Raw genomic sequence first — 22,172 nt, forward strand, 5'->3', positions numbered from 1 at the left:
GCTATCAATCTTATTGCTCTTTGTTGTACCTTTCCCAATGCCAAGATATCCTTATTGTAACAGACCAACCAGAATGGGTGTGGGTGGGACCAGGACACAAGGGAATGTAGTATGAATTGTTAATACACTAGAGCTGGGCAGAGCTTTTATAAGAGAGATTTAGAGTAAGTTTTTAACCTCAGTTGGCCCATCATCAAATAGTTCCTACAGAGATCCTTTCTCACAGAGAGTAGTCAGATTGAATAATTACAGCACCTTTTGTGATTAAGCTGCTACTGACAATGCTCTGTGAGCAGCCACCTTTAGCCTTTTTGGGGGGGAGGGGGAAGAGAGAACTTAACATTTGGAGAATTTTTTTTACACAAACAAGAGTTCGTTCAGCATGCCATCGCACACACAAACTGCAGAACATTTAATCCTAGGAATGTAGGGGGGAAATGCATCTGAAACCTTCTGAAAGCCTGTTTTGATAATCAATAGCATATCTTATCAAAACAAATTAGTTAGTGCATGGCAACGTACATTCTCAGAACATCTGCTCCTGGACGCACTGCCTGGGAAATTACGGGTTGCCAGAGCAAAATACAGTCATTCTGTATCCCCTCGTGAAGTCTACTCGTGCCTAGCAGACGAAGCACATGGTGTGCGAATGATGTGAAGAAAACAGTTTCAGATATCAAGTAGCTGATCGGGTTCTGCTGAGCTTTCAGCTAGGTGCAGCGATGTCTGGCATTTCATCGCTGTTGTAAATTACCATCACTGCGGTGAAGAACGTTCTCTCGTTCGGCTTTTCATCAACAACAAATGGCTTGGAGGACAACCCTGAATGTTTCGCTACCTTCTCACCAAAAGACTTCAATACCCTCCCTTCTGCTATCCCAGCCAGCAACCACATTAGTTCAGAGTCACTGGCTCTGAGCACCATAAATTCAAGCAAGTCTTATATTCACACCTGCTGTAAAAGACGCTCACGCTCTTTCTCCAGCATGTATGTAACATCATCCCCCTGGGCTGCATCTTGGGCATGTTTATGCCTCTCCTCTTCAAGGTCCAAGATGACCTAACAAATGAGAAAGTAATGACAAACTCCGTGAAAACCCTTTCTTGGATTCTCGACTCAACTTAATCAGTCACATATTCAGGTCCAATTAGTAACAACGTGGCTGAGTTTTATTCCCTTCCCCACCCTCTCCAAAAAAGTACGTCACCGTCCAAATCCGTTTTGAGATTCCATGCTTGACATTTAAGATTTCTGGCTGGTGCTGAGTAAAGTAACACAAGGGTTAACTTCGCACTGTAGCTCAGTGCCCTCAACAATCACTGAGTTTCTAATTGGCGCTAAGAACTGGCTGGAAATTAGAAACGTTTAGGTAAATCCTACCACCTACCTTTCGGTGTCGGACTTCAGCAGCAGCTAGCTGTGCCGACATTCTCTCCTGCATTTTTTTGCAGTGGGCCATGACGATTTCCAATATGGAGAGCGGGCTGCTGCAGATGGGCTGCTTATCTCGGTTGCCATCTCCACCACCTGCCTCATAGTCCCTCTGCAGGGCTAGGAAAGGATCGCTGAGATTAAACCTCCCATACCGCTCCTGGATAAAGACATCCTTTCGACGAGCCTGAAATGACAGCAAATTAAACAGCATTAGCAAACGTCCAGTTTTTAAAAGATTTATTCCGTGCTTCAGTGCATGAAACATGGACAGCAGCATCACCCATCCTCCTCTGTGGGAGATACCTTCATTGTTTATTTGTAGAATCTATAGTAGCAACTGTCTTATCAGCAAATAATTTAGAGAGAATCTGCAAACGGTGTCTGTAGACAAACAGACTTGTACTGAAGTTCAGCTGTCATCGTTTGACGTCTTCATACTTTTCAACATATAGAACGTTTACTGATTCAATGCTTAATGTTTCTGCCTTTCAGATTGCTCTGACAGAGGAAATCAGTTGTGTCAACTTCTTTCTAGATGTAGACTAATATATTTATTAACAGTCATTTTCTATCCAGACGATTTGCTCACTCCATTTGGCTCCTCAAAGGTGTGCCATCACATCTCACAATGTGACTGAATAATTCATTGATTCCCCATGATAGTTAGGAAGTTACAAATAGCAATAGTTAACATTTGCTCCAATTAAATGTTGTGAATTGTCAACATAATACAAACAAAGAAAGCCTTTCTTCAAAATTGCTACTTACTGAGCAAAGATCTGGACTGGATCTAAATCATGATGTGGACCAGGTTCAAGAATGGGTGAAGATCTTTGTTTGAACCAGGTTCAGGACTGGGTGATGAGTGTCTGGAGCAGGGTCAGGATTGGGTGAAGAACTGGTTGGCACTGTAATATTGAGACCACCATCTGCAATCACTTTGTTTAATAATCATAATCCTTGCATTTGATATAGCGCCTTATCACGTCTTCAAGACGTCTGAAAGCGCTTCACAGAATATACTGCAAAGTGAATTGACTGTATATTTTGTAGGCCAAAAGCAACAGCCAATTGCACACAACAGTGTCCCACAAACAGTCGTGGATTAATTGAACCGCTGAATTATGCTTTGGAATGCCAAAGTGAGCCTGGGGCTGAACACAACTCTGCACAATGATGTTGAAATAGGATTCGTATAACAGAACTATGACTTTGATAGGTTTAGACAGGTTGACTGAGGTACCACAAAAGTACATAGCCATGACACTTGACAGGGGAATGCTCTTCCCCAGAAGGCTGTGGAGGCCAAAATCAATAATGTTTAAAAGAGAGCCAGACAATTACTTGGGTAGAAGAAGAGTTAAGGTATGTGATGGGGATGGGGTATTGGGATTAAAATACCTGTCAAGATTTAAAATTTCACAATTACTTGTAAGGTGATTTAAAACATTCCACTGTTTATGGGCGTTATATTAAACTGCAGGAGTTACACATTATTAAAACCAATAATGCTGCACGTAGGCAAGATGTGGGTTTACATTTGCCATTTTGTTTCTTATCTTGAACATTGAAAGACTGACAAGCAAAGGGAAGGCAATGCTCCATAGTGGGGTTAAGGGAAGAAAATACTCTGTGATTGATTCTTCAGAAACTGGGCAGGGCCCATCGACTATAAAGTACCAATGATTTTTTGAGCAACTATCTGCTTAATGTCTGACATTTTGCCTGCAGAGCCTCAGCTAGAACACACAGGACCAAACAATTCCTCGTATTTGCTTTTCATGCTTCAGCCTTTCCTTCTCAGCTGAGTTCACGCTTGACAATGCAATCCCACCATAACCAAATGTAATTTGAGGACAGCAGTGAGCAGGGGAAGTTACTCATGCTTCGGATCTGCTCAGATTCTACTCATCTCACTTTGATTTCAAGTTGCTTGCGTGGTTTCCATGGCTGATGCGGGGAAGATGCAAAAATCGGCGAGACTTGAAATAGCCCAGGTTATGTCACGAGTAAGACCTCAAAATCTCATCGGTGACAAAACCAGAAAATGCAAATGTTAAAGCCCACACACCACCCACCCCCACACACACAGGATATTTTTCTCTGCCAATTTTTTCGTCTTTCCTAAATAATAAAGTATAATAATAAAGATTTGTCCTAAAAGTACCCTATCTTGCCCCAACATCTACTCACAAAATCTTTACAGCCATACTCGTCAGAAGGCTATGGGTCAAGCCCCAAATTGGGACTTGGAATATACAGTAAAGTCTTTTGACACTCCACTCCAGTGCTAGGGTGTGCTGCATTGTCAGAGGTGCTGTACTTCAATTTTTTTTGGGGGGTGGGAATCAGCCGGGTGTCTGTCACATGCGGAAATCTATCACCATGCTTAAAAGTATCCAACCCAAGCTGAGATTTGCATGCATCCCTCCTACACATGGAAATCCCAGAGATAGATTGTTTGAATGGAATGTGCACTCTCTCCCTGGAAGGACGTATCCTGCTTATCTAATTCCAGAAAGTATTAGGTGCAGGTTGGCGAGAGCCAAGATTTGAGGACCCAAGAATGTGCGTTGGAATCTAACTGCATAGCTTGCCGTTGATATTGCTGTCTGGCAAGCTTTCCCGCTGCTTGTCCAGCTAGGACCACCCTACCTGTTAGGGGTTTGGCTTGCAGGGTTAACAGGAACTGAATGGGATGCCCCCAGTGATTGGTCTGCCCTTCCAGCTCCTGCCGATGAACCAGGCTGGCTGTGCCATCATCAGCAACGTCTTGAAATATTGCGGACCCACCTGGCTCAGCAACTGGACTATTGAGACCGCCAGAGAGGGCTGGCTCGACTCCGACATTCTATTGCCAGGCATGTCACTTTGGAGTCAGCTCGGCTCCAAGGAGACCCCGCTTACCTCCTCCCCAAGGAGGATACTTCAGATGGGACGATAAACCGAGTCCCCATCTGCCTGTTCAGGTAGATGTTAAAGATTCCAGGGCACTGTTTGAAAAAGGGAATGGAGTTTCTTCCCAGAGTCCTAGTCAACAATCCCTCAGTACATGTAATTATTCATTTCATGGCTATTTGTGGGAAATTGCTGCCCTGTTCACATCACTACACTTCACAGTAAAATCTTATGAAGAGCTTTGAGATGTCTTGAAGATTAGATAAGGCTCTTTGTCAAATGCAAGCATTATTATTATTAGAAGTACAGAAACATAGAAAATAAAACAGTCAATATAGAGATGAAAAAAGCTAAGAGTCCCTCTTCCCTTTGATATGAAATACTGTAGCCTATTCTTAAACACAAAACCATAGCCTTTTGGTGAACAAAACTAATAGATTAAACAAGATATTTTCCTATTGCAGACACTGTTTGGCAGCAATAGCTGCAGCTCGGACACTTGAGCCACTTATACTCTGACCCTGTCTGTGAAATGAGTGCGAAGCCAGACATCAGATAGCAGTGAGGAGTGGGAAGAGCTGTGACGTAGCTTGCTGGGAAGTGATGGCTCGGTTAATCAATTGCGCGGCTAGCGTGATCGGAAAGCAAGGCAGCAATATGCCACAGCCGTTACCATCATCGATAAGTCACCAGAAAACCACAAGAGAACCAGGCTTAGAAAATGCTTTGGTCAACTTTCAAAGGGAGCTTACAGTGAAAAGTTGTACAATAAAGGAACAGACTGATTGTAGGTGAACATGAGCCGCACTAACCCCTTCAGCTTTCTCAGTTTAAAAACTCTTCTGCAGTGGCAAAAACTTGCTGGAAGAACATAACCGAGACTTAATTTCGTGCCACACGACTCATTAGTTCCACTTCCCAATCAATATAAAAACCCATTTGTATTGCATTCAGCTCTGCTCGAGTTACAGAACTTCCATCCTTGCGGTTAGCAGCCTGTCCTACCAAGATTGCTTTGCGAGCAACAACTCACTTCATCCCAGCTTGAAAGCGTGGATAAGGAAGGTAAGAAAGATCAGATTAGAGATAAAGCACAGTGAGGTACCGCTCTTGTGAAATAAGAGGCGCCATCCCAGGCCTGAGAGGCAGTGCTGAGGAGAGCTAGGCGGATACCCTGTGATGGTTAGCATTAGCTGTGAGCACGGACTAGATAAAATAGGGCTCTTCAATCTTGAAATAAGACATCCTAGATGAGACATTGTACAGATAAAGTAGGTGCTAAATGGGAGAGAGAATGTAATCACAGCAGAATACTTTCAGATTTGCCAAAGATAAGTGCTCGGACACGATGCCCTGCATGAAGGACACTATAAATGCAAGATTAGAGATCACTGTGAACACTCAGCAGGTCAGGCAGCATCTATGGAGAAAGGAAAGTGGGTCAATGTTTCGGGTCCATGACCCTTTGTCAGAACTCTGACCCACTTTCCTTTCTCCATAGATGCTGCCTGACCTGCTGAGTGTTCACAGCGATCTCCGTTTTTATTTCAGATTTCCAGCATCTGCAGTATTTTGCGTTTTATAAATGCAAAGTGTTGTTCTTTACGAGAAGGAACATTTTCAAGACCAGAAAACATTTCATTACACAAAAGGAAGCTAATAACCATGTTACCTAATGCAGGGGTAGAGGCCACTGGGCTCATCTGAGAAACAGCTAGATGCTGTAAATGCCGGAAGGATAGGTTGGTAATCTGGAAGGATAAATGGGCCAAAATGCTTTCTTCATTCAAATCGCTGAGGATCTGGATCTACAATTCTATTCAAATACTTTGAAAACAATCTTATGCTTCCCTCCGTTTCCATTCCCCAAATGCATAAAAAGGACATGGAAAATAATAAGGACATGGAAAATTAAAAGCCTCTCTGGTATAATTTATAACCATCCACTCAGGTGCCAGAAGGCACTGTGTCTTAGAAGGTTTTAATCATAGTTGAGAGAAATATCATCAAAGAAATGGCATACAAAGGTGAACTGGATTCCTGCTCCCCTCACCTCCTCTACCCCCAATTTTGTTTTCAATTCCAGAACAATTTCTGTGAAAACAAAATAGATTGATCCCTTTATCTTATTTTCATCCAGAATCTGAAGAAAACGATCATTCTTGACAGCACCAACAATAAAAGAAGCAGATTACATTTCAGTGTGATCATCAGCAACCCCCGTTCCTTGGTTACTGCCCAACGTGGTAAAGGTGAACCACTCAGCGGATGCTAACCTATTCTTCCCTGTTCTGTACTTTGGCCATTTACTTTGGCTGCCAGGGCTCTGCAGCTCAGCTCAGAGGCATCTGGTGTTTCAATGGTTGTTGGCTGAATCCTAGGTTTATAATCTCTGCCCGACACTCTGCAGACTTCCCTCCTGACATCATTATGGAACAAAGAGGCCAGTCAACCAGCTCGATCCAGATGTTCAAACACAGCCTCCACAGACTGGAGAGGCCAAGAAACTCAGTCTTCACCGGCTTCTGATTAGATTTGGGATCTTGGAACCAATGTGTCGATAGCACTGTAAAAACATCACTACAAATTATTGGTATTGAATGATACACCTAGACACAGATGTGGGGAGTCATTTTTTTATTCACCACAAATGGATAAAGGGTATTTAGGTTTTTAGCACTGAACCCAAATGTCTAGCCCTCAGTCACGTTTTGTTTTCTGCACCGCGGTGGCAAGCTGTAAGACTGCTGTTATGCCGTTGGTTGCTCCTGAATTACTTGCATTTAGCCCAAGCTAAAGTTTCTCTATTTAAAAAAATGAACTGTGCACAAACTGGCTGCTGTGTTTGCCTACAACTACACAGTCACTACAGTAAAATATAGTGAAGTTCCACTAGACTTCTTGACTATGTGATAAGGCGGTATATCAAATGCAAAGATTATAAGGATCATTTTATGTTATTCCAACCTCCGGCACCTCACAAAATTGATCATTACTCACACGGGAGTCTTGACAGTAAGTGATGGCAGGATAGGAAGCAGGAGTGGGAAATTTGACTGATACTTGCCCACAATAACCCAGAGGTGCTGGGTGAGGCCTGTGACAAGAGTAAACTTGAGTGAGAGCTCCTTTAAGTTAAATGTCCACAATGGCAGTTGAATGAAAGAAAACTGCAATGTCCTGCAAAGCTGCATCATACTTGCTATCATCGATATACAAGGAAAAATAACCTTTTCAATTAATGAATTATTTGTGCATACTCTATAACTAAAAAAGGTTACAGGGCTTTGCAAACGCATGTTGCTATGCAAGTTCAGGAAATGCTTCAGGCAGAAGGAGTTAGGCACAGACAGGGATGCACTCAATAGAGGAATGGAAGGTCCCATCTTTATGTTATTAAAGCTTGCTCATTTGTTACATGCTCCACATGACTGAGTTTTAATCGAAGAACATCAATGATACCCCTGTTAACACATGGCTTACAGTACAAAGTGCTTGTGAATAAAACTCAAAGAGAGCAAATAGAGCGATATAGATGACAGCAATAAGAGGGAAGGGAGGTGCAAACTTGATGGGCCTGTGTCTTTTTTGTTCATTCTTTCCCGTGTGTGTATCGATGTGTCCCATGAGACCAGTTTTGAGACCTGAAATTTACGGCATGGATCAAAATAATCCTTTCATTTGAACAGGCCCAGTAATGTGACAGCAGAATTCATTCAGCAAATCCCTGGGGGTAAATTTAAAAAAATTGTGAAATAACTCAGTATAAAATACAGCGTAGCTATATAACATCTAGAATATGATTGCCAATCTACCCTGAGGCCCGAGCTAGTCACAGCACTTGGCTGTACTAGACTTAGGAGATCCCAGTTTCATATCCTTGCACTGATTGTGTTGATCTACATTGGGGCAGCAGCGGGAATGCTACAACTGGCCTCAACACCCCTAGGTTAGTGGGGGCAAGTATCAGTCAAATTTCCTACTCGTGATTCCTATCCAGCTAACGTGAATCTTTTTTATCACTCCATTTACTGATTTTTTTTAAAAAAAAGAAAGATGAGTTACGCACTGAGTATTATTATATAAAGTAAGAAGAAGGACTTAATAGGTCTGAGTTTTTTCTAGTCAAAGTTTAATCCTCCACCGCAGAGCTGGGAGTGGGAGGGCTGCATTGTTGGAACTTAAGGATGAGACCCTAACCAACCCTGTTAAGATACAACAACACAACAACAACAAGATTCCATTTATAAAGCGCCTTTCACGTCAGGAGGACGTCCCAAGGCGCTGCACAGTTGGGTCATGACCCGAGCAGGGGGGAAATGGTCAGGGTGAGGGGAGGGGAGGGAAGGGAGGGAGCGAGGAGGGGGGGAAATGGTCAGGGTGATGGGAGGGAAGGGAGGGAGCGAGGAGGGGGAAGAGAGTCGAGAGGGGAGCTGAAGGCTCGGTCAAAGAGAATGGTTTTGAGACCAGCCTTGAAGGAGGAGAGGGAGGAAGCAAGGCGAAGGCACTGGGGGATGGAGTTCCACAGCCTAGGGGCTGAGAGGCTGAAGGCCCGACCACCGATGGTAGGGCGATTGGGGCGGGGGATGTGGAGCAGACCGGAGCCGGAGGAACGGAGGGTACGGGCAGGTAGGTAGGGGGATAGTAGGTCAGAGAGGTAGGAGGGAGCAAGGACGTGGATGGCCTTATAGGTGAGGATGAGGATCTTGAAATCAATCCTCTGGGGGATGGGGAGCCAGTGGAGGCGAGCGAGGGTGGGTGTGATGTGGTCCCGAAGCCTCAAGATAGCCGTTGAAGACCATACAACATGGTTTGAAAACAACGGAGGGGACAACTTGTATTTATACAACGCCCTCCGAACAGGATAACATCTCAGAGCACTGAAAAGAAGAGTGTGCACTTATACAGCTTCTTTCAGAAGAATAATGTCTCGAAGTTTTATACAAGGAATGATGTTATATCTCTATTCCCTGGCCAACATTCCTTCAGACTATTTGGTTGATCACCTCATGGCTGTCTGCTGTTGGCACAAGTAGCTTCCACGTTTACCTAAGATGTCACTCGACAGTTATTACCTGTGAAATGCTTTGACATGATAAGCCTCTATGAAAAGTCGATAAAAATACAGTATAAATTCTCTTATTTTAAAAAGAGGTTTTCAGATTAAATTCCCATCAGTAGATTCTGACTTTTTTTTTAAAAAATGGTTAAAAATAGCATGCCGTCCAGAAACTAAATGTTCTCTGCACAGTACCTTAGTGTAAAACCCAATTTTCGAGAACCATTACGAAATAAATTCCAGCGGATTAACTTTGCGCCCAAGCCATCTATTTTGGAGAAACTGTTTGCAAGTGTTTCTGAGGTGCACAGTCCCAGCACAATCCAACCATCCAAGTCAGATGCTGCAGAATGCGTACTGTGCATCCTCTGAGTAATACAATGCAGCCCCCTTAGATTGCGCTTCAGTTTAACACGAGTTCAGATATAATGTGCTAAAACCTTGGATCCGCACTTCCTGGTGCAGGACATCTTATTGCCCCTTACCTTGGAAAGAATCTAACCTATCGTGTTTTTCTTGGGAGAGAAACCTACAAAATCACTCCCCGATCTAGCAAAAATAAAAGCCGCAGACACAAAACATCCAATCAAATTATTGACTCTCTTCATGGACATGGTTGAGAATTCTGGAAGCAAGACATATCACTCTGTTACGATCTGGGCTTCCCAACACGGAGAAATTCCAGAGGTAAATCGGAGTCTTTTCCGCCCTGTAGCACGGGGATTGGAAAGCAAACATTTTGCTTTTCTCGAATGCGGTGTTGCAGAGTTATCTCATTATTTCCAACATCCAGCTCTGAGTCCATCTGAGCTGGAGCCAAGTGATCTCACATCGGTTTAGTTCCTAATTCCATGTGAAAAATGTTGGGCGCTGTGGGATTGACAAGTTCTGAATTGCCATTATTGATTTTTCTCATCCGTATTCGTCTTCTACAGTGGAATCTCATCATCCAGACACATCAGTGTTGTAAGCAACTTACTACTGTTACAGTAAATAAAATGATCCTTGCATTTATTGTAAAGTTGAAATGTCTCAAATCCCTTTAAGGGGAACTGCTGTTAAGTGCAGCGACTGTGTATTTTTAGGGATCCAATTTGCGCACAGCAATGCCCCACAATCAATTACAAAGTGAATGATTCATATATCCAGAGGATTGTTGGCCAGGGCACTGGGATAAACTCCCTTCTCTGTTCAGGGCATTTCAGTTTTTATTTCATTGGAAACCATTCCTGCCTGAAATCCTAAGATCACTATTGATTGACCTTAATACCCAGTTTAACAGCGTGTTTCTGCTGGTTATATCTCTCTTCCCCAATCATTTTCACTGTGTTTTGAAAGAGTTTAATTGAAAATTTGTATCAAATGATATACCAGTGCAGAAGATATCTACAGCAATCATCCAGTATAACTCTTACAAAAGGACCTAATGACCCATGAAATTTCTGCACTGCATGGCAGGCGTTGACAGCAAATTCATAATAGCGTTGAGGCGACAAGGTTCCTTTCAATTCAATATATTTCTCAAAGGGATTTCAAATTGTGTTAAGAAGTGCTAATTTCCTTTCATGAATTCTATACACTGTTCTTATCCGGCAAGTTTCTGAGGCTTCCTGAACGATGTTTCGGTGCGAAGCTTAAAGCACCTGTGCAGTTCACAATGCACCAAAAAATAGGGGATTTCATCATCCATTAGGATCAGGCAATCAGCATCACGTGCATTTGGATCGAGGCCCAGAATTTCAAGCAAGACACCCACTCAAAGTCTCTTTTCAATTTTTAGATGAATGTAACTTATCCTCAGCAGCCAATTTAGTTTTATATACAACAGCCAAAGCCCTAAACTGGAGCTCCTGGTATATTACTGTGCTTTTTCCATCCTGTTGCCATCGGGTTTCTGCACAGTAGAAGCAATCCAGTCACTTTGGAGTAAACCATGCATATTTGAACATTTGTGCACATGTGCAGGATCTCACTCTCAATTCCATCTAGACTTTGACATTCAGCTGCAACAGACCAGATTAGGCTTGTGCAACTCGAAATTCGAGGAACACTTGCCTCCACTGCAGTCCGAATAAAATGTGGCATCCCTACATCCAGTGGAAGATTAATCATGCATCAGTACCTGGGTGAACTCTACACCACCTATCAGACATGAGCAGATCGATGCAATTGGCCACGAGAGTATCCAGGCTTCCACTTCAAAGGCTGAGTTCACCACGTGTCCATCATGAACCCTCCTTCCGGCCAGCACTCTGCCCCACCAAGATTCCCAGAAGAATAACAGTTTAATGATTCCAAGCCATGGAGACTCCTTATCCTGCTGAATTAAGTGCAACTTTTTAATATTGTATGCCTCTCTGTCTGCTTTGGTTGGCATTTGCAAGGTTGTCTTAATTACATTTTGCTAAAATCTCTGTTAAAACTTGGGAGGGGGTGAAAGCAAATTATAGAGCAATAGTTTCTAATACTCCACAGAATGGGCCCAACACATTTAACTGTTAACAGTAATATTATAAATGAAGGACTGCATCCCCAGTCACTGAACTCTCCCACTCCCATTCAAAGTGTAGAACGCTCTCACTTACTGCGCTACCCCCCGCTCCCCATCCACCGGTCACTGAACAGCTCCCCCCCACCTTCGGTCACTGAACACTTGCAATCACCGAACACCCCAGTCAGGATGCTCAGGAATTAAGTTAAGTGGACACACCAGTTACGTAGAGTCCTGTAGCTTAGTGGGTAGAGCACTTGCCTTGCAAGCGAGCGACCTGGGTTCAACTCCCGGCAGGATGAAACCTTGGGCAAGTTTCCTTACTCCACACGCCTGATAATAATCCCTCAAGAAAAAAACAATAATAAATTAATCACTTCAATCCACGACTGTTTGTGGGACATGGCTGTGCGTAATTGGCTGCCACGTTTCTTCCACAAAATATACAGTCAATTCTCTTTACAATATATTCTAGCGCCTTATCATGTCTTTGAGACAACAACAAAAAAATTAATTTCCGTCGAAAGCGCTTCACAGACTATACTGTCTAGTGAATTTGCCGTACATTTTGTGGGCGAAACACGGCAGTCAATTGTGCACAGCAGTGTCCCACAAACAGTCGTGGATTGAGTTACCAAATGTTTTTAATACATACTAAGTTGTATCAGCATTTCTTTTTAAACATGTTCTTTCAAGATACCATGCATTGCAATGGGTCTATGAATGGAGTGGGGCACTCACATTATGGGAGTTCATTTTTCCACCAACTAAATATAGTTGACTGACATTTCATTTGACTCAGCACTTCAGCTGAGAAGCAATATAAAGCTCATTCATTATGTAAAGAAAAGTCTCTTCTCACTCCAACGATGCATCAGCCTTGCAGTCAGTCACTTCTGGTAACATATCCATGCACAACAAGTGTTGAAATCTGAATACAGAACCTACACGAAAGCGATCGCATTGCGGGAGTGACAAAGTTCATTCCAAAAGGTCAGTTTCACAGTAGACAAGAGGGTAACGTATGAAACGAATACCAGCTAATACATAGCACCCAAAGCCTGTGACAAGTCAAACCACTCTATTCACTCCCACCTATATCAACCCACAGCTTCCACAAACTGCGGAAAAAAATATCCACCCAGGCACTGCATCTCCAAGGGAGAGGTGGGACGGAGGGTAAAGTTCTTCATATTGATGTAATAAAGTAACAGAACAAACATATTCTGCCATCTCTACTGCAGAAACCATTCCCCTTTCAGCCCACAGACATTATCCTGTGCTTCTGCCTTCACGGTACAAGTCAGAGAGCCTGCTGATAAGATATCTACGTCTCCCATTAACAATAATCCTTACATTTGCTGTAAAGTGTAGTGACTGTGTATTTGTAGGCAAACACGGCAGTCAATTTACTCACAGCAATGTCCCACAAGCAGCCATGAAGTGGATGAGCAATTTTATCCTGGGGATTGCTGGTGCGATATATAGGGAGATATTTCCTTTTCAAATAATGCCATGGAACGTTTAAACTGAATCCTAAACAAACAGACAGGACCTCGTCTGAAGTCTCATCAAATGGACATCACCTCCAACAATGTAGAACTCCTGCAATGCTGCACGAAAGCATCAGCCTGGAGCATGAGCTCAAAGTCATTATGTGGGCTTGAAGTCAGAACCTCTGACTCAAGAGGTGAGCGTGCTACCAACTGAGCCAGGCTGATACCGAATTGCCTGCAGTTAGCTGTTCATAACTATTTCAGTAATACAATAGTTGTAATATGTCAAAGAAACTTATTAATGTTTTGTGTTCCACAATGTGCGGATGGGAAGGACTTTATGGTATAGAAACCTAAATGTTTCTACTTAAAGTTGAGCGAGCGTGAGAGAATCTGAGATAGCAGGTTGTGAAGGAGCTGCAATACTTCGCAAAGAATTAAACGCCAGAGGGTTTCAAGTTGGTACAACTGTAGCAATTTATTTATTCTGTTGCACAAACTTGTATAAGCGACGGATCATTGGAATCAGTTACTTACTTCTGCCGCACAGGAGTCACAGCAATTGTCTGTTCTATTATTATTGGATCGACAGAGCTTTGATTTAGTAATTACACTTCAGTTAAACTCATTCATGTCCAATTGGGACTTGATCAGAGCTTCATTAAAGTGATCAGAGTCTAATTAACTTTGCAAAATGAAATTTATTATTAGGAACGACAGGTCTTTGTGTTCCTGATGTTAGCGCAGCAGATGAAAAGGATCAGCTGGAATGAGTTTCAAGCCAGCAACACAACCGAAGGAAAGATCGAATGGTGTTGTAAGCTACAAGGACTCATGCATATCACTAACAAACCAAGCTTCATTACTTCCTCTAACTCCCACCATTCCCTTTATTTTCATTTCCTTTGCAAATTACACTGCTGATGACCTCCAACGCGAACCATTTGTGTAGGCAAAGTCAAGAGAGAATTAGAAAGCTATTTAGTGAAGAAATCCATCGAGGGCTATTAGAAAATATAGTGCAGCATTATTTGTTGTTACTTTGAGACTGCCCAGACCAATCATCATGGTCTTTTCCGGTCCCTGTACATTACATAGACACTTACAGTAGCACATAAGTGAACACATATCACAATTTACAACTCTGGGCCACAGTGTGTACAAGTCAACACCCTGTCGCTGTGTGCGGAGTAAACCTGCGCTCCAATCCGAAGGATGGTACCTCCTCCGTCACTGCACTGGAGTGTCAACCCAAACTATGCTAAAAATCCCAACATGGAAGTTGAACACACAACCGTCTGATTCAGTGGCGAGAGTGCTACCAACTGAGCAAGACTGATACCTAATGACCCATTGTTAGCTGCTATAATCATTTCAATATACAGTAAAAACAATTTACATAGGAGGATGTCTCAAAGCACTTCCCTGTGCTAGATGGGTACTTGGAGGTGGGGTGGGAGAGGGAGGGAGTCGAGAATGGTAGGAGAAGGGAAAGATGACAAAAAGTGCAGTCAAAGAGGTACATTTTGAGATGTGCCTTGAAAAGAGGGAAGGGAAGGAGCGAGTCAGAGGGACTCTGGGATAGAGCTACAACATGTCAAATAAATAATTATTGTTTTGTGCCACAAGTGTATGTATAGGAACAAAAAGCACTTGATTAAATAAATGCCATCAATTCAGTGATCGATGGGGATGTGTTATAAGATTAAAATTTGAAGTGAGATGATACTTATGACTGTCCTAGATATGGTTATGCATTCCAAGTAAGCCACGTGAAAGCTAAACGGCTTCCCTTAGAAAGATACTTCTCTTAAGAACACCACTCAACTCTGCTCTGCTTGGCACTGGGCACAGATTCCTTTTCTCAGAACTCATTCCCTAATAACTCAGGTATTTATAAAGTTTGGCCTTCTGTGTATGATTCATCCATCCCTAATTCTGGTTGGAGTGCAGTACTGTCACAGTGAGCTAACTTTCACCCATTCACTTCAGTTAAATTGAAATTGAAAATATCTTCAATGCTTTATTTTCTTCCCCCTAAAATCACTCCTCACATAGCTTCACATAACATCGCTAAGAAAATTCATGCTGTGCTTTGTCACCAGAAGAGGTATTCAGCCAGACACTTTATTCTTTGACAACAATAACAAATTATTCACAGCAGATGGGCCATACACAAATGTATATACCTATTTCACACATTTTGTCAATCACGTCCTAAAATTTATAATAATAATCCTTGAAATTTAATATATCAATTCTGTTTATCAATTCGTTCAGATATCTCAAAAGTGCTTCGCAAGATTTTTCCTGTAAATTACAATATTTGTAGGCAAATGTGGCAGTCAATTTGTACATAGCAATGTCCCCAAAATAATTGTGAATGAGCGACCAATTTTATTTGGGGGGATTGTTGGCCAGGATATTATAAATAAAAATTTCTAGGAATACTTATGGTTTGAAAGAAGACCAGAAACCTTCACAGATCTACTACTACACCAGCTCTATTATCCCAGCACTCGGCATGCATTGAAAGGTCAGTGGACCAATTTTCAAAGAAAGTCAAGCTCCATTACCACATTTAAAACCGTAGTGGTACACAGTGCGCCATTTGGACATTTGCGATGTTATAATAAAATTCTAACAACAATCTTAGATTTGGTATAGCACCTTACCCGTCATGAAGACGTTTCAAAGTGCTTCTCAGAATATACTATGAAGTGCAGTGACTGTGTGTTTTGTAGGCAAATGCGGCAGCCAATTTGTGCAGAGCAATGTTCCACAAATGGCCATGAAGTGATTAACTGATTTTATTGCGGGATTGTTGGCTAGCACACCAGAGATTAGATTTAACCTTGTGTGTGATTCTGTTCACACTTAGTGACTGAGAGATTGCCAATACAAATCAGTTAGAAATCTGCCAAACTGTTGAGAGTCACCGATTTTTTAAAAAAAAACTTTTCAACTTGAAACTGACTTGAAACAAAACAAAACAGCAGAGGTTGAAAATGAAATCAAATTCAGATAATTGCTGCATTCCCCACTGAACAGTTTCAAACAGCTGAGCTGGCTCCAAGATTACAAACTTGGCAATGGAATGTCAGATCAAGTCAACTCTCTGTGATGGTTTAGGTAGTCTAGTTCCTGAACCAGCAAGTCCTCAGTACTCCAAGGTATTGGTGATGACAGATCGATCAGCCAGCTTGTAAGCAGAACTTGGAGGGACGGAACTGTCACTGGGAGCAAGGACTCTCCCCACTCAGCTCCTGTTAACCATGTAAGCCCAAATCCTAATGGGTAGGGAGGTCCTAGCTGGACTAGCAGCAGAAGCTTGCCAGAGAGTGCTCTCAATAATAATAATAATAATAATAATAATAATAATAATCCTTGCATTTGATATAGCGCTTTTCACGTCGGGAGGACGTCCCAAAGCGCTTCACAGAATATACTGTAAAGTGAATTGACTGTATATTTGTGGGCGAACGCGGCAGCCAATTGCGCACAGCAATGTCCCACAAACAGTCGTAGATTGAAAATGACCAATTTATTATTGTTTTGGGTTTTTTGGAGGGATTATTATTAGGCGTGTGGAGTAAGGAAACTTGCCCAAGGTTTCGCCCTGACTGGAATTGAACTCAGGTCTCTCACTTGCAAAGCGAGTGCTCTAACCACTGAGCTACAGGACTCCTGTAGCAATGGCAAGCTATGTGGTTTTAGCTGGTTAAACTCCAGCAATTATCCCAGTGCAGGCTCTAGGGTGGCCAAGCCTTGACTCTTGACCATTTCTGCCTAATACTCTCTTGACTTAAGCAAACAGGGTGCATCCCTCTAGGGAGAGAGCGCGCATTCCATTCCAGACATAGGTTAATGGGTTTCTGCATGTGTCAGACACCCAGCTGACCCCCAAAAAAAGCCGACCAACACAGTACTCACTGCAACCTCCTACTTTCAAGAAGATACTTCTCTGGGTAAATGTAAAAGAATTAATCAATGCAGCAATGACCACTTTTATTGGAGTCTGTTCTACTTACAGGGAAAAGTTCTTCCAATCTTTAGTCTCACTTCAGGTCTTTTCCTTTTTAATCCTATGTCCTCTAGTTGTGCCCTCACAGTCTAAGTCTAATCTCCTTGTTTAAATCTACAAGTCTCATTGCAATAAAGGCCTGTATCGTGATCCATGTCCTTAATCTTTTTCTCCCCAACACAATGAAAATTGAAGTGCAGATATCCAACCATTGTTAGGATCTGAAAGTCTATTGATTATAAACGTGCTCAGAGTGTGTTTTTATTACTTTTAGAAACATCACATGAAATGATCTAATGTGTATTCAGACAAAAAGCAAATAAGAATCATCAACTTGGTGACAAAGAAAACATTATGTGGTTTTAATCAGCGTTTACACTAGAATTTTTTCAGTGCTTAGAAATAAACATAGTTTCACCAGTGTAGTTCAAATAATGCTCTCCAATATTTACTCTTGCTCTGTACTCCAGTTAAAAATAACATCTAATGCTCTCAGAGCCTAGAAGCCAGTCTTTACATTTCTTCTCTCCTAACTCCCCTGTTCCAGTTAACACAATCTTTATAGAAATCGGATCAAGGTATTAGCCACCTCAGGAGTGTGCTTGACTACCTGTACACATCTCTGCTACACATTAATATTGTTAATGATTGCATTCAGGAGGACGGCTCAAAGCACTTCACACCATATACTATAAAGTTTAGTGACTGTGTATTGCATAGGCTCAATTGCTAAAAACATAGAACCATAGAAATTTACATGACCGAAGAAGGCTATTTGGCCCATCATGTTCTCTGAAAGAGATTGTCCATTTATAATTTACAATACAATACACACTTATATAGCAGCTTTAGCGTTGGGACGATGTCCCAAAATCATTAGTCCTATTCTTGTGTCTTTTCTCCACATCCTTTTATATGTCTTCTTTTCAGTCAATTATCTAATTCCCTCTTAAAAGCTAATATGAATTCTGCCTCAATTACCACACTAAGTAGGGAATTCTATATTCAAGCAACCCTCTGAGTTAAAAATAAAGTTCTCCTAACTTTGCCCTTTTGGTAATTATCTTAAAACTTTGCCTCTAGTTGCTGACTCATCAACCAGTGGAAATAATTTGCTCTGCACAACTGCATAACTGCACAATTTAAGCATCACTGAAAGCAGTGGATCCCCTGCTTATTTTGGAAACGGAGCCTATCATTTTCCAGCGTGGCCTTTTATCGAAATGTACCCACTGTCTATTGAGATTGCCATATACAGTGTTTAAAATCCTGTTCTTGCAATCAAATCAAGAAAAAACTAGAAACAAAACATTGATTTAAAAAGGACTCACCCCAACTAGTGCGAATATTCAGCGGGCCATTTCTTAATAGCTCTGTGGGCCACTTCCGGCTCGCGGGCCACAGGTTGGCCACCATTGTCAAGAGTCATTAGAAATTTACAACACATGTGGAGGCCAATCAGTCCACCGAGTCTGCACTCCATTTATAGAGTGCTTTTCCAAGTACAATAAATACCTAAGGGCTTCACAAAATAAAATTGATTGGAAATTAATATGCATATTATGTAGGTAAATATAATAATCTTGGCATTTTACCTACAAAAAATAGTCACTTCACCTTACAGTATATCCTGTGAAGCTTTTTGAGCTGCCCTCATGACGTGGAGTGCGCTATACGAAATGTAAGGATTATTATTATTATATTTGATATAACACCTTTCATGTCAGAAGGACGTCCTAAAGTACTTGACAGTAAAGTGTAGTTAATGTGTAACTTGTATGCGAACATTTGTAGCATAAGAAATGTTGACGCTGATGTCAAAAAGTCAAAATCTACCAGGTGGCAAAGGTCAAATTCCAGCAGAGTTCAGGGTACGTATTCAAACAGGAGAGTTGTCCCTCAAAAATACACTCATAATAAAGCGCTTAAAAGACTACAATTCGACTACCATGCTCTCTCCCCCCCGCCGCCCCCAAACCCAATATCTGTCCTAATAGATCAAGAGTAATAAAGACAATGGTGATTCTTTGATATAAAGGGCGAATGCAGTTTCACACCAAAAATTCATAAATCATGCAGTAATAGAACGCTACAACCTGGAATATTTAGAAATTCCTAATATCTCACTAAGCTGAATGGCACGAAAATAATAATAATCCTTACATTTGGTGTAGGGCTTTTCAGGTCGGGAGGATGTCTTAAAGCACTTCGTAGGATATACTGTAAAATGAAGTTACTGTGTGTATTTCATGGGCGAACGCAGTTTGAGACATGGCATTTATTTGAGTGAGATTGTTCTGGGTGTACTGCTTGCTTACAGCTCCAATGATGGGTGGGGGGGAAGGTTGAGGGGGGATGGTGGCAGAATTCCAAGCTCAAACATTTATATTGCTCAGCCACCTCTGACTGCCATGACGTTACTCAGACAGAGAAGGGAGATATGCCTGTGTGTTTGACATTGCTATGTGCAAATTGTGTGCTGTGGTCACCTTCAAAATACAGTCATTTACTCTTTACAATAAATTCTTCTGAAGCCCTTTGAAGTGTTCTTGCCGACGTGCAAGGCACTTTATGATCTGCAGGGATTTTTTAAAATTATAATTTTAATTACACTATTGCTGCTGGAATTCTATTCGGATTTCTCACCATAACAAAATGGAACGATATATATGTGCAGTGCTACCTGTAAAGACCCCACGTTAGTGAAACCATAATGCAATAAATCCCGTGCTGAGTCATGCACATTCTGTCAACATGTCAAAACTACATTAGCACAAAACGTGACATGCTCCTTCGTAGTCAAGGGAACACAGTATTGCAAACGCCAACACAGAGCACGGCACATTGTGTGCACACCCACACACGTTCATGCACACATATGTGCACAAATACAAAATCACGGAGTGACAAGTGCCGTCTTTTAAAGAGCATTTAAAAGTGAGAACACTTAGGGAACCAGGGTCTGAATTAACTGCCTCATCGGAAGGTGAACAGAGAGCCAAATCGCTTCTGTTGAGAAATCAAAACACTGGAAATTCACAGCAGGTTGGTTCAACGTCTGAGGAAGAACCACGGGGCAACATTGCAACTCTTCATTAGAACTGAAACGTCACAAGCAAAACATTTTTCTCTCTCAGAAGTTAATCAATCTCCTGTGGATTTACAACCAGTTTCTGTTTTTAGTCCAGTTTCCGCATTCGCAGGTACCTCGCCCGCCTTAGGATTCAAAATCAAAATGAACGGGAATGTCCTGACGCACAAATCAATATTTTACACTAAATAAAAAGTGAAGAGTAGATGAAACCTACATTAAGCAGTTACTTATGACTGTATTTACTGAGGCATCCGAAGCACTTACTACTTCGCAGTAAGAGCAAAGTCTTCCATAACTGGAGACTTTTTCTTACCTAGAAGTGAAAAGCACTCGGGATCATCAGCTTGCACAGTAAGGCAGTAAGGACGATTTTGAAGTGCACTATTCATGAAATATGGTTCAGCCCAATTTTCTAACTGTAATCAAGATGCACCTTTGATCACAAGCACACAGTCAATGTCATATTTCAACTCACAGTCTAGACTGACACTCCCATGCAGTGCTGGGGGTGCATGGCATTGTTAAAGGTGCATCCTTCAGAGGAGGACTCCACATCTTTCAGTTGTGGAGTCCTGTAGCTCAGTGGTTAGAGCACTCGCTTTGCAAGTGAGAGACCTGGGTTCGATTCCTGGCAGGGTGAAACCTTGGACAAGTTTCCTTACTCCACACGCCTGATAATAATCCCTTAAGAAAAAAAAACAATAATAAATTGGTCACTTCAATCCATGACTGTTTGTGGTACACTGCTGTGTGCAATTCGCTGCCGCGTTTCGCCCACAAATATACAGTCAATTCACTTTACAGCATATTATGTGAAGCGCTTTGAGATGTCTAGAAGACGTGAAAGGCGCTATATCAAATGCAAGGATTATTATTATTAAACAGTCGTGGATTGAGTGACCAAATTATTTATTTATTTTGAAGGAATTATTACTCCCTTCAGCCACCCTCCTGCCCTCCATCCTCACTCCCCCCGACTCCCCCCACCGAGCACACTCATGTCCAAATCCCTGTCCAGCGCCTTGGGACATCCTCCCGACATGAAAGGGGTTATACAAATGTAAATTTATATTGTATGGTAGTGGATTGTCAGCCCAGATAATGAGCTCCAGGGCTGGTAAGTGAAAGTTAGCAAGGACAGGATCAATCCCATTCTAATTCCTCCACAATGGAATTGTTTGCCAAACCCTACTCTCCATATTTACAAGTGAAACACTCTGAGACGCCATCTGGTGTGGAGGGCACTATATAAATCCAAGTTGTTGTTGTTGTTGAAACGTTACAATTTGGATGAGGAACTGGAGAGCAGGAGCTGTGTGATATTCCAGTATATGCTCGAACCTGTAGGAAAAATCTGACGATTGGTGAAGAGGTAAATAATTCATTTAATAATAATAATCCTTGCATTTGATATGGCGCTTTTCACATCTTCTAGACGTCTCAAAGCGCTTCACAGAATATACTGTAAAGTGAATTGACTGTATATTTGTGGGTGAACGCAAATATTTCACCACACTGAGGATTTGTTCATAGTCAAACCACTTTGTTAGTCAAGGGAAGGAGTTAACAATGACTATTTTTTAAAACTCACGTTGGATATGTCAACAAAGTCAGGAGACAGCAGGGAACAAGGAAGAGAAAAAAATGCAGTATTTTAAGACGTGCAAGTTTAACC

The 22,172-nt window shown here is 41.9% G+C and overlaps 1 protein-coding gene across 1 annotated transcript in view; it reads right to left on the bottom strand.

Annotated features, from left to right (window-relative positions):
- cttnbp2 (cortactin binding protein 2) overlaps window positions 1–22,172 on the bottom strand; it is a 123,158-nt gene that overhangs the window by 62,969 nt on the left and 38,017 nt on the right. Inside the window, 1 exon segment of the mRNA XM_042334898.1 lies at window positions 1,389–1,619. Within this exon segment, the coding sequence (XP_042190832.1) occupies window positions 1,389–1,619 (231 nt within the window).

This window comes from Callorhinchus milii, unplaced genomic scaffold (genome assembly GCF_018977255.1).
Source record: "Callorhinchus milii isolate IMCB2004 unplaced genomic scaffold, IMCB_Cmil_1.0 Scaffold5, whole genome shotgun sequence".
NCBI lineage: Eukaryota > Metazoa > Chordata > Chondrichthyes > Chimaeriformes > Callorhinchidae > Callorhinchus > Callorhinchus milii.